The sequence below is a fragment of the Salvelinus alpinus genome, chromosome 15 (assembly GCF_045679555.1).
Source record: "Salvelinus alpinus chromosome 15, SLU_Salpinus.1, whole genome shotgun sequence".
Lineage (NCBI taxonomy): Eukaryota > Metazoa > Chordata > Actinopteri > Salmoniformes > Salmonidae > Salvelinus > Salvelinus alpinus.
Genome location: NC_092100.1, coordinates 41,746,176 through 41,760,124, shown reverse-complemented (window position 1 = coordinate 41,760,124; position 13,949 = coordinate 41,746,176). Strand labels below are relative to the sequence as shown.

The window sequence follows — 13,949 nt, the reverse complement described above, 5'->3', positions numbered from 1 at the left end:
GTCCTTCTGGAAGGTTCTCCTATCTCCACAGAGGAACTCTGGAGCTCTGTCATAGTGACCATCAGGTTATCTGTCCATTCCTTGACCAAGGCCCTTCTCCCCCGATTGTGCAGTTTGGCTGGTGGCCAGCTCTAGGAAGAGTCTTGGTGGTTCCAAACTCTTTCCATTTAAGAATGATGGAGGCCACTGTGTTCTTTGGGACCTTCAATGCTGCAGACATTTTTTGGTACCCTTCCCCAGATCTGTGCCTTCTTTCGATCTCATGGCTTGGTTTTTAATCTGACATTCATTGTCAACTGTGGGACATTTATATAGACAGGTGTGTGCTTTTCCAAATCATGTCCAATCAATTGAATTTACAACAGGTGAACACCAATCAAGTTGTACAACGACTGAGGTCACTTCTGGTGACTTTTTAAAAGGACATTCTACACCAAAATCTATTTAAATTAAATTATGCTGACACCATCCAAAATATAATTTTCCCTTTAAAAGCATTATAACCTGTAGCCCAACTAATGCAGCTTTGCATCATTCAGTAAATAGGCTGCCCATCTGCATTTACCTAATTGAAACCCCCCAAAATATTCGACAAATATACGTTTAAACTTGCCACTTCAGGGGTTTTTCTGGATCAAAATGGGGCGTAGGTGGTGGTGGGCTTAGTCAATGATGCAGTCTTCGACCTAGAATTGTAGTGGCTCTCCTCTTGGCCGCAGAGACATTTGACTATTTTAAAGATAATTTCCTATGAAAAATGTATGTTGCTTTTACATTGAAAAAGTTTGATCATAAAGTTACTAGTCTCCCCTGTATCAAACACTTGGATTCAGGTGGCAGGATTATTAAAGGTATAGGGTGACATCATCATTTTAATACACCAACAGTAACATGACATTTTCTTACCTAATTTAAATAAGTACCGTAACCAACATCAAAGAAGGAGTGTTTGCAGAGGGGTGTGGTTTAAATAGCTAGAGAGCTACTCTTCTGTTGGGAACATTTCACTGTAGGGAGTCAGTAAATATAATTAAAAGTTTACCATATTCATCTATGGCAAAGATACTTATGTTTTCCCTTTTCGTCTGTGTCTGTTGTTAGCTAGTTACTAGCTAGCTAGGTCTTCAGCCAGAATGGAACAGAAGGAGGCAAGGGTCATTCAAAACTCCAACGCAGTTGTCATGTCAACACACCCGTTAGTGCTGCTGTGAACCACATCACAAAAGAGTGTTTTAGTTGTTTAAATTTACACAGAATTCTTTTTCAATCCCGATTTACCAAAAAATATTATATTTTAATTTTTTTGTATCTTTTTTTGGCGAAATTGATATAGGGGAAACACTGACTCAGGCCGACTGTCTGTAGACCGTCAATGCGACTGTTGCACCATTTCATCCTACTATTCTTCCTCACATCTCTTCACCTTCTTTCACATCCTTCCATCTCTCTCTTGCTCTCTCGCTCTCCTCTCCTCTCTAGATGTCTACAGAGCAGTTGGAGGCGTATGTCAACAGTCAGTTTGATGAGCTCCACCGGCTAGTTCGTCTGGAGGAGAAGAGGACCCTCCACCTAGTGGACCTGAAGGAAGCCTTCCTGACCGCCGCCGCCGCCGAGAAGATCGCTGAGATCACCGTCCACACCGAGCGGCTCCAGGAGGAGATGGACTGCATCACGCAGCAGCTGTGCCAGCTGGACCAGGCCGAGGGACAGCCTGGAGCCGGAGTAGCTGCCCTAGCCCAGGGAGGACCATGCCCCAGACCAGCGGTGAGGCACCTCTCCCTTATACACCACCATTGTCAGGGTAGATGTTACCACTGTAGGCACTGATCTTGGATCAGTGCATCATTGGGTGGGTAACGCAGCACCGACCTTATAACTGACCTATATAAATGTCTAGGGGTAATTTCATCCTAACCCACCATCATACTAGGATATCTGAAAAGGCACAGCAGGCATCTGCATGTTGATTGGTATGAAGTACAAAGGGATAAAATCATTTTAGACTACTTTTTTTACTCATGTTTAGTCTGAGACCAGGCTAACATAGTAATGTAAACCCGGGTCACTCAAATTAGTATGATATGTTATGTTTGGTATGGTTACATAAGACAGATGGTTACTTAAGGCAAAAATTAAAGTAGGGTGGTTGTTCTTGGTGGATGGGCAGGCGTATAACGCGAATGTTTAGCAACCCGAAGGTTTCGATTTCAAATCTCATCACGGACAACTTTAGCATTTTAGCTAATTAGCAACTTTTCAACTACTTACTACTTTTTAGCAACTTTGCGACTAATTAGCATCTTAGCTAACCCTAACCCCTAACCTAGCTAACGTTAGCCAGCTAGCTAAAGTTGGCCACCTAGCTCGATTTTGCAACATATCATACGTTTTGCAAATTCGTAACATATTATATAATTTGCAAATTCGTAATATATAATACGAATTGTAATTCATAACATATCATATGAAATGGGTGATGGTTATCCACAAATTAATACAAACTATATGAAACGTAACATATACTAAATGGATTACCCACAGAATAATACAAAATGCCCTGAGACCAGGTTTTTTATTTGGGAAGCTGCTTGTGTGCAACTAGGGTGGGTTCTTAGATGTAAACATGTTTAGCACTGCATAGCTGGCGGCTTAAGTGTAACTATGTATGTCCTCTGGCTGCTTGTTAGGTACACACACACAGAGAGAGAGAGAGACGCCAGCTGGAAATACTGTACCTCCTCTTCTACATACCAATCCCTGCCAAGGTTACTTTCTCATACGCCCACACCATTACTCGCACACTCATACAGTGACACATTGACATTTACATACGTACACATTTACACACACTGACACATATGTATTCTCACTCACTCACATGCACACACCCCCTCCCCATTCCCCTCTCCACACACTCCTCCTCCCTCATACTAGTTAAGAGAAGGCTCTTATTTCTACAGGGGTAAATTAAAAGATCCTCCTGGCCCATTACTCAACTGCTATAGTTTAACTGTTGGAGACTGGACTGTTCTCTTCCCTGGTGGAGCCTCTCAGGCAGGAGCCAGGCAGGGTGGCTGGCAGTCAGGGAGAGACGGAGGGATGTAGTAATGGCTGTGGCCAGCCTGCAGATTGCTTTCCTGGGTGAAATGATCGGCTCGTGGTGGGCCGAGTTCATTAAGGGCCTAATTGAATGGTGATGGTTGCCCTGTTTGTTTTCTCCTGTAAGTAATTTCTGCTTTGAGTAATGCCCGCTGTGACTTAGAGATGTCTATAGGAGAGAGAGAGACAGTGTTTGAGATGCCTTAGGGATATATGTGTGTGTATGATGAGGTACACATAGAAACATTTGTGTGTGTGTGTGCAAGAGATACAAGATAGGGAACGAGTTAGAGAGAAGACCCTAATACCAATTTATACACACAATCTAATCACATTCTCCAGCGCGTTTCAGTTCTAGCCGTCTGTATTCTCTGATGTAGTGGCCCCACTATCTACTTACAAGATGGAAAAGATGCCAACTGCAGATCTGAGAGAGTAAAGCAACCGAAACGCACTGTATGAATACCAACAGTCCAGCAACCACATCTGAAAAAATAAGACTATGGAAATAATTTAGGATGGAATAATATCATCCCGATCATTATCCTTCCTCAAACCCCTCTCTAAAGCATACTTCTCATAATTGAGATGAGTCCGCTTGCTTTAGATCAGGCAAACATAGGGTTGCAAAGGTAGTGAATATTACTGGAAATGTTCTAAGGATTTTAGGTAATCTATCACAAGACATCTAGTTTCCCTTTTGGGTACTTCGGATTATCACAGGTGTCTGTCATTTTCTCTGGCCCTCTGTTTGGCCTTATCACATGATTTTTAAACATAAAATAGAATGACAAAGCTGTGAAACATTATCCTAAATAAATACCATCAACTTAGTGAATTCCACTGGTGTTTAATATGAGGGCTTCAGCATGAATTGTACTATGTCAATATGTCTTTGTTGTAAATGTTTTGGCGTCAAACTGGTGGCAGTTGTGAAAAAAGTCAATAGTTGGAAGATTTGCAGAGTTAATTGAAAATAATGCCATTGTTGATTAGATGCTTTTTCCCCATTAATTAGGCTATTTTCTCCTGAACCATATGGTCTATCCACCAGAAACTCATGGGAAATATGGACACAGATATAGAAAAAATGAATACTATACATGAATGAATTTTTGGAAAGTTATTCAAGTGTAAATTACCAAAGTTACCATAGATTGCCATTATCTGATAGTTTTGCAACTTTAGGCAAAAACATTAACATAATCCCATAATTTATCCTATAAGATACATACTAGTTTGAGAAGTCCAGTGCTTAAATGGAGAATGATGCTTGTGCGTTTGTGTGCATGTGTTAATGCTTGCTAAGCAGTTAGCCTAAATAGAGGTAAAGCTGATAAAGAATGGGCCAGCTGTTATGGCAGTTGCTGTGTACATTTATTACAGAATGAATGGGCTCCTGTTTTGCAGTGTAATCTACAGATCTGTCATTAAATCAATAGAGAGCGGGGCGGGCGGGCGGTAGGTAGGTAGGCAAGTAGCTCTACAGACGTACGCCCGCTGTGTTTACCCTCCAATCACCACCCACCATGATTACTGAGCACTGATCTGTCACCCCGGAGGAAATCATCCCTCAGCCTGTCTGACAGAACACACACACAGTCTCACATAGCACATGCACACAACCACACACATAGTCAGAGAATGCACACACACACTGCAGAACACACACAGCTAAGCATACAGACAAATACACACTGCAGAGCATAAACACACACACAGCAGAGTGCACAGACTGGAATGATACCCATACAGATAGACAATCATGCACACTGACCCTCTCACATGCCGCAGTGCACCAATACACAGACTAACACGTTCCATTGAATTTTTTGAGATGTGTTTGCACCCATATGAATCTATGTTAGTGTGCATACTAGAATGAGTGTGGCTGTTTGTGTGAGCAAGTTACAGTAGTTTCCTCATTTCTACATGCATGCCTGTGTGTGAGCAAGTGAGTGTTTGGCAATAGAGAGTAGAGGCAGTGGGTACAATCATGTGTAAAGCCTCCTGGCCTCAGACAGGGTCCAATCAGCCATTAGCTTGTCATTAGATGCCCAGTGTGCTGACCGTGTTGACCTAGGCCTCAACCTGACCTGCTCCTAAACCAGATCAATCATGTCAGATCTTTTCACATCTTTTCACATTGTCAAAAGTGAAAAAGATCAGATTTCAATCAAATGTATTTGTAAAGCCCTTTTTACATCAGCAGAGGTCACAAAGTGCTTATATAGAAACACAGCCTAAAACCCCAAGGCAATGCAGATGTAGAAGCACAGGAATTTGGCTGCCAATCTAAACGTAGCCATAGAGAGAATAATTACTGCCATCACTGTAGATATCACTCATTTGACATTTCACCAGTCTCAATCAGACCTGGGTTACTATAGTAAACTAGACCCCACCCATCTGGCCCACCCAGCCTCACAATATGTTCTTATTTTTGCAATTGATTTTAATTCTGCACCTATTCAAATGAGATTTTAATATCAACTAGTCCACTTTTAACTAAGTGGGAAGAAGGAGGGTAGTTCTGTTCATTGTGTCTTGATTGTGGACTACAGGAAAAGGAGGACCGAGCATGACCCCATTCTCATCGACGGGGCTGTAGTGGAGCAGGTTGAGAGCTTCAAGTTCCTTGGCGTCCACATCACCAACAAACTAACATGGTCCAAGCACACCAAGACAGTCAGGAAGAGCAAATGACAAAACCTATTCCCCCTCAAGAGACTGAAAAGATTTGGCATGGGTCCTCAGATCCTCAAAAGGTTTTACAGCTGCACTATCGAGAGCATCCTGATGGGTTGCATCACTGCCTGGTATGGCAACTGCTCGGCCTCCGACCGCAAGGCACTACAGAGGGTAGTGCGTACGGCCCAGTACATCACTGGGGCCAAGCTTCCTGCCATCCAGGACCTCTTTATCAGGCGGTGTCAGAGAAAGGCCCTAAAAATTGTCAAAGACTCCAGCCACTCTAGTCATAGACAGTTCTCTCTGCTACCGCATGGCAAGCGGTACCGGAGCTCCAAGTCTAGGTCCAAGAGGCTTCTATACAGCTTCTTCCCCGAAGCCATAAGACTCCTAAACATCTAATCAAATTATCTATCCAGATTATTTGCATTGCCCTCCCTCTTCTACGCTGCTGCTACACTCTGTTATTATCTATGCATAGTCACTCTACCTACATTACATATTACCTCAATTACCTCGACTAACCGGTGCCCCCGCACATTGACTCTACCGGTACCCTCTGTATATATCCTCGCTGCTGTTATTTTACTGCTGCTCTTTAATAATTTTTTACAATTTTTTATTTTTTTGGTATTTTCTTAAAACATTGTTGGTTAAGGGCTTGTAAGTACGCATTTCACTGTAAGGTCTACACCTGTTGTATTCGACGCATGTGACAAATAACATTTGATTTCATTTGTTTTAATGAAAAGGAGCCGAGAGATGGAGTTAGCAGGGCCCTCCAGGGGAAGCTACAGTATAGTACTGTCTTGTTAGTCTCTGCGGTTCTCCTCTATAGCTGGCGGCTGCATGGTGACTGAGGTGGTTGCTTGTGGCTGCTAATTAAAGTGTGAACAGTGTCTACTGTCAGAGAACTGATCCACCACTGGGCTCATTTATTCTCCTCTCATGTAACACACTGATGTCTTTGAATAGGTTTTGATATGTGATGTCAGCTGTGTGATGTCTTGCCATCTGTGTAGATGTGTGATTGTGTCAGTGTCAACCACAGCGCTGTGTTATAGTCTCCTGTATTTAAACTGCTGTTTCTCTTGTCTTTTTCAGCAGCGTGACATTGAGGCCAGGCCAAGGTAAGACTGATTCATAACAACCTCTTTTATAGCATCTGGCAGAGCTGGGAGAAAAATACCCTTTTAAATCCCCACACTCAGGTGGTTTTACAATGGGCTTACAGGGAGAGGGGATCAGTATGCGACACACATCCATGCTCACACTCACACGTACAGTAAACTCACACATGCACACACACACACACACACACACATTTGTTTTACTATCCTTGTGGGGACCAAACAATTGATTCCCATTCAAAATCCTATTTTTCCTAAACTTAACTCCTAATTCTAACCCAAATTGCAAACCTAAACCTAATGGACGTTGCCTTTACTGTGAAAGTGAGGACATTTCGCTGGTCCCCACAATGAAAAAGGCAATAGCCAAAATGTCCCCACTTTCCTTGTTTCACAATCGTTGTGAGGACTTCTGGTCCCCACAAGGATAGTAAAACTAAAAACACACACACACACTTCTCTCTCCAGCCCTTGCACAGTGTCCCCCCCCCTCCTTCTCTCCTCCTCCCCTTTTAGTACTGTATGTGTGTCACGTCCGTGGCCCAGCCAGGCAATTAGCTGCTCTAATCTCTGTCCCCGCTGGAATTAAATGCTTGGAAAGGTGACGACTTGCCCTCTTTAATCACACGGCAACACAGAATGACCTGCCCCTGTCCGCTTCATTGGACACTGGGCCGAGCGGGCTGGATGCTGGAGAGACACTGGCCGTTAGTGTGTGGTCAAGCTGTAGTCTGATTATTAGGGTCAACTCAAGCCTTCAGGTGGATCGACCATGCTTAGGCAGCATGGTCTGTGTTGTAGTAAGCTGGTCTGGTAGGTAGTCGTGTAGGGGGTGTGTGTGTCTTGTCTGTCTGCCTGCCTACTTGCCTGTATCTCTGTCTATCTGTAAGTCTTTCTGTTCATCCTCTCGTCCATCTGTCCACCTGTCTCTCTAGGACTGTCTGACTTGTAAAGGTGTGTAGGCTAGTGTGGGAGACAGTAGGTGTAACAGATAGCCTTTACCCAGTCACACACGTATTGATTCCCTGACACTGACATGGATCTCAGAGGAGCTGCTCGCTCGGAGCAGCTGCCTTCCCATCACCCCCTGCTGTGTCCTGTCCCTTTGGTGTGTGTGTCTCTCCTGGCCTTGATGTCAGGCTGCCTCCCCACCTCTCTCTCACACATACGCACACGCACACACTCGCTCGCTCAGTAAAGGTCTGAGACACAGGCAGTGCCTCTATGTCTGCCTTTCTGAAATGTCAGCCTCAGTATATCCGGTGGGAAATAAATGCTTTATCTGAAAGGGACTTTGTGGTTGAATAAAGGTTAAAGAAGACAGTGTCTTCTAAGACAGACACCATCAACAAGCTTTGAGCTAAAAGCTTTAGAGAAAGACAGACAGCTCTGTGTTTTATCTTTGGAATGTTGTTGGATTTTCAGAACAGATAAGTGATAACACAAATAACCAAATAGCAGCTACGGCAGGGAAATTGAATAAACACATCAATCAGCATTGCCTTGTTTTGTCACACACCTGCAGAATATGGAGCAAGTACATAGAGAAGTTGGAGTATTTGTTTTGGAGAAATGTACAGTGTTTGTAGATATTTGCAGATTCTAGTGTTTTGTTTTTAATGGCCCTGACCCAGCCATGGAGAGGCCCAGTATAACTGCCAGCTCAGGGGCTATAACTGATGGGCCTGCCAATGGTAATGCTGAGACCCAAGCACAATCCACTACTCTCTATCCAGACCAGATGGCTGAGAGTTGGGACCCCACTGTTGGATAACGCTTCTACAATGCCCTTGGTCAAGGTTAACCCACATAGATAAATACATATCTATCACACACACACACACACACACACACACACACACACACACACACACACACACACACACACACACACACACACACACTCTACCAGTCAAAAGTTTTAGAACACCTACTCATTCACGGATTTTTCTTTATTTTTACTGTTTTCTACATCGTAGAAGAATAGTGAAGATATCAAAATTATGGAATGAAACATATGGAATCATGTAGTAACCAAAAAAGTGTTAAACCACAGGATTCTGCAGCGATACACCATCCCATCTGGTTTGCGCTTAGTGAGACTATGTTTTTCAACGGGACAATGACCCAACACACCTCCAGGATGTGTAAGGGCTATTTTACCAAGAAGGAGAGTGATGGAGTGCTGCATCAGATGACCTGGCCTCCACAATCCCCCGATCTCAACCAAATTTAGATAGTTTGGGATGAGTCCGACTGCAGATTGAAGGAAAGCATCCAACAAGTGCTCAGCATATGTGGGAACTCCTTCAAGACTATTGGAAAAGCATTCCAGGTGAAGCTGGTTGAGAGAATGCCAAGCGAGTGCAAAGCTGGCATCAATGCAAAGGGTGGCTATTTGAAGAACCTCAAATATAAAATATATTTTGATTTGTTTAACACTTTTTTTGGTTACTACATCATTCCATATGTGCTATTTCGTGGTTTTGATGTCTTCACTATTATGCTACAATGTAGAAAATAGTACAAATAAAGAAAAAACCTTGAATGAGTAGGTGTTCTAATACTTTGAACGATAGTGTACACAAAAGTATGCACACACTCATACATGTATGCACACACACTACTCTTTTCCATCTTCATAAAATGCCGTGGGTGCAGAATTTAGCCCAGCTCCCTGCCTGGATAAAGGCATCAGATACCAACATGTATAAAACATAATGAAGTCCTAATGCAGGAAGAACGGGTACTAAAGGAAGGAGACAGGGAGGAATGTGACTGGGAAAGTGGAGGGAATACATGTCTTTTTAATTTCTGTAGTGTTATAGCTTACAAGCGCGGGGAGATGGAGAAAGAGAGGTGGTGGAGAGGAAAAAATAATTGAAGGAATGGACAAGGGAAAGAGTGGAGGAGAGGCAGGATTAGAGAGAATGAAATTGTAGTAATACCTATGCCCAAGCTGTTTTCCTGATATGGTCCCCCCTCTTCCCAAATCACCAAAAGCCTATTTTCCCTTCAACATCTCTCAGCATGTACAGTCGTGGCCAAAAGTTTTGAGAATGACACAAATATAAATTTTCACAAAGTCTGCTGCCTCAGTTTGTATGATGGCAATTTGCATATACTCCAGAATGTTATGAAGAGTGATCAGATGAATTGCAATTAATTGCAAAGTCCCTCTTTGCCATGCAAATCAACTGAATCCCCCCAAAAACATTTCCACTGCATTTCAGCCTGCCACAAAAGGACCAGCTGACTTCATGTCAGTGATTCTCTCGATAACACAGGTGTAAGTGTTGACGAGGACAAGGTTGGAGATCACACTGTCATGCTGATTGAGTTTGAATAACAGACTGGAAGCTACAAAAGGTTGGTGGTGCTTGGAATCATTGTTCTTCCTCTGTCAACCATGGTTACCTGCAAGGAAACACGTGCCGTCATCATTGCTTTGCACAAAAAGGGCTTCACAGGCAAGGATATTGCTGCCAGTAAGATTGCACCTAAATCTACCATTTATCGGATCATCAAGAACTTCAAGGGGAGCAGTTCAATTCTTGTGAAGAAAGCTTCAGGGCGCCCAAGAAAGTCCAGCAAGCGCCAGGACCGTCTCCTAAAGTTGATTCAGCTGCGGGATCGGGGCATCACCAGTACAGAGCTTGCTCAGGAATGGCAGCAGGCAGGTGTGAGTGCATCTGCACGCACAGTGAGGCGAAGACTTTTGGAGGATGGCCTGGTGTCAAGAAGGGCAGCAAAGAAGCCACTTCTCTCCAGGAAAAACATCAGGTACTGACTGATATTCTGCAAAAGGTACAGGGATTGGACTGCTGAGGACTGGGGTGAAGTCATTTTCTCTGATGAATCCCCTTTCCGTTTTTTTGGGGCAGCCGTAAAAAACCTTGTCCAGAGAAGACAAGGTGAGTGCTACCATCAGTCCTGTGTCATGCCAACAGTAAAACATCCTGAGACCATTCATGTGTGGGGTTGCTTCTCAGCCAAGGGAGTGGGCTCACTCACAGTTTTGCCTAAGAACACAGCCATGAATAAGGAATGGTACCAACACATCCTCCGAGGAGCCTCTCTCCCTAGTCCCCTCTCCCCAGTGTTAGTGAGGAGCCTCTACCTAGCCACCTCTCCCCAGTGTTAATGATGATCCTCTCTCCCTAGTCCCCTCTCCCGAGTGTTAGTGATGAGCCTCTCTCCCTAGCCCCCTCTCCCAAGTGTTAGTGAGGAGCCTCTCTCCCTAGTCCCCTCTCCCCAGTGTTAGTGATGAGCCTCTACCTAGCCACCTCTCCCCAGTGTTAGTGATGATCCTCTCTCCCTAGTCCCCTCTCCCCAGTGTTAGTGATGAGCCTCTCTCCCTAGTCCCCTCTCCTCAGTGTTAGTGAGGAGCTTCTCTCCCTAGTCCCCTCTCCTCAGTGTTAGTGATGAGCCTCTCTCCCTAGTCCCCTCTCCCCAGTGTTAGTGATGAGCCTCTCTTCCTAGTCCCCTCTCCCCAGTGTTAGTGATGAGCCTCTCTCCCTAGTCCCCTCTCCCCAGTGTTAGATATGAGCCTCTCTCCCTAGTCCCCTCTCCCCAGTGTTAGTGAGGAGCCTCTCTCCCTAGTCCCCTTTCCCCAGTGTTAGTGATGAGCCTCTCTCCCTAGTCCCCTCTCCCCAGTGTTAGTGATGTGCTTCTCTCCCTAGTCCCCTCTCCTCAGTGTTAGTGATGAGCCTCTCTCCCTAGTCCCCTCTCCCCAGTGTTAGTGATGAGCCTCTCTTCCTAGTCCCCTCTCCCCAGTGTTAGTGATGAGCCTCTCTCCCTAGTCCCCTCTCCCCAGTGTTAGTGATGAGCCTCTCTCCCTAGTCCCCTCTCCCCAGTGTTAGTGATGAGCCTCTCTCCCTAGTCCCCTCTCCCCAGTGTTAGTGATGAGCCTCTCTCCCTAGTCCCCTCTCCCCAGTGTTAGTGAGGAGCTCTACATAGACACAGGTCATGACTATACTTATCATCTGGCTCTAATCGCACAATTGAAGCCTCTTTGTGAACTTAGTCATGGTTTGCCTGTTTGTGTGTGCTAATGATGTATTATGAGATTGTCTTTTATTGAATCAATTTATATCCTACCAAGAGGTGCCATTGCCCCCCTTGCACATCTCTCACATACTACACCACGCACAAACATTGATTTGGTTAATGGTTTCTCATCATCCTCCCATCAGAGAGTGGTGTTGGTTTGGGAGATGGTAGGGCCACTGATCAATAGTTTGTGTGTGCGCATGGGTGTGTGTTAGTTTGTTCTGATCGATGGAGGAACAGGTGAGGTGCTTAGCGTCTCCACACACATCTCCTCAAAGCATCCTGGGACAGCAGGGGATGGGGCATAAACGGTTCATTTCACAGAGCCAATGTGTCTCCCTGGAGAATATAGGAGGATTGGAGAGAAAAGAGAGAAAGGGGGAGAGGGACAGCAAAAGAGGGAGAGGGAGGGAGGGAGGGACAGAGACATTGTGCAACTTTACGAATGAGAAGGATGAGTTGTACTAAAGAAAGCAAATGAAACATCCCAATCGATGGAGTCTCTCTACATCTCTAAAAGTTGATCATTCTTAGATTGTTTTTCACCCTGGGTGAGTTCCAAGTTATGCTAGACAGGTGGTCCTTAAGGGACGAAGATTAGGAGAGCAAGGTTTCTGTTAGTTTTCTGATGAAAAGAGAGGCGGGACATTCACTGAGGCCTATGCCACCGGAATCTTCAGTAATTTTGGTAATTAACAGAATCTATGGCAGTCTACCAAATGTATGCTGTTCTTTTCTATTAATGTTCTGTACTATTTCATGTTTTGTGTGGACCCCAGGAAGAGTAGCTGCTACTTTTGCAACAGCTAATGGGGATCCTAATAAAATACCCCAAAAATACCAAATCATAACTTTGGTAATTTATATTTGAATAACTTTTTAAAAATGTGTTCATATACAGTACCAGTCAAAAGTTTAGACACACCTACTCATTCAAGAGTTTTTCTTTATTTTTGCTATTTTCTACATTGTAGAAATAATGAAATATGAAATAACACATATGGAATCATGTAGTAACCAAAAAAGTATTAAACAAATCAAAATATATTTTAGATTTTTCAAAGTACCCACCCTTTGCCTTTACGACAGTTTTGCACACTCTTGGCATTCTCTCAACCAGCTTCACCTGGAATTATTTTCCAACAGTCTTGAAGTAGTTCTCATATGTGGGGAACACTTGTTGGCTGCTTTTCCTTCACTCTGCGGTCCAACTCAACCCAAACCATCTCAATTGTGTTGAGGTCGAGTGATTGTGGAGGCGAGGTCATCTGATGCAGCACTCCATCACTCTCCTTGGTCAAATAGCCCTTACACAGCTTGGAGGTGTGTTGGGAAATTGTCCTGTTAAATTAAATGATAGTCCCACTAAGCGCAAACGAGATGGGATGGCGTATCGCTGCAGAAGGGTGTGGTAGCCATGCTGGTTAAGTGTGCCTTGAATTCTAAATAACTCACCGTGTCACCAGCAAAGCACCATCACACCTCCTCCTCCATGCTTCATGGTGGGAACAACACATGCGGAGATCATCCGTTCACCTATTCTGCGTCTCACAAAGACATGGCGGTTGGAACCTAAAATCAAACATTTGGTCTCATCAGACCAAAGGACAGATTTTCACCGGTCTAACGTCCATTGTTCATGTTTCTTGGCCCAAGCAAGTCTCTTCTTCTTATTGGTGTCCTCTAGTTTCTTTGCAGCAATTCGACCATGAAGGCCTGATTCATGCAGTCTCTTTTGAACAGTTAATGTTGAGATGTGTCTGTTACTTGATCTCTGTGAAGCATTTATTTGGGCTGCAATTTCTGATGTTGGTAACTCTAATGAACTTATCCTCTGCAACAGAGGTAACTTTGGGTCTTCCTTTCCTGTGGCGGTCCTCATGAGAGCCAGTTTCATCATAACTTTGAAAATTCTTAAAATGTTCCGCATTGACTGACATTCATGTCTTAATGTAATGATGGACTGTCATTTCTCTT

The 13,949-nt window shown here is 44.0% G+C and overlaps 1 protein-coding gene across 6 annotated transcripts in view; it reads left to right on the top strand.

Annotated features, from left to right (window-relative positions):
• The window catches only part of LOC139540101 (tripartite motif-containing protein 44-like), a 92,092-nt gene that overhangs the window by 59,617 nt on the left and 18,526 nt on the right, over window positions 1–13,949 (top strand). For 4 of the 6 annotated variants that reach the window (XM_071343666.1, XM_071343668.1, XM_071343671.1 and 1 more), the window contains 2 exons: window positions 1,480–1,764; window positions 6,895–6,920. In XM_071343666.1, the coding sequence (XP_071199767.1) occupies window positions 1,480–1,764; window positions 6,895–6,920 (311 nt within the window). The remainder of the gene's footprint in view (window positions 1–1,479; window positions 1,765–6,894; window positions 6,921–13,949) is intronic. The other 2 variants (XM_071343667.1, XM_071343670.1) reach the window with 1 other exon arrangement.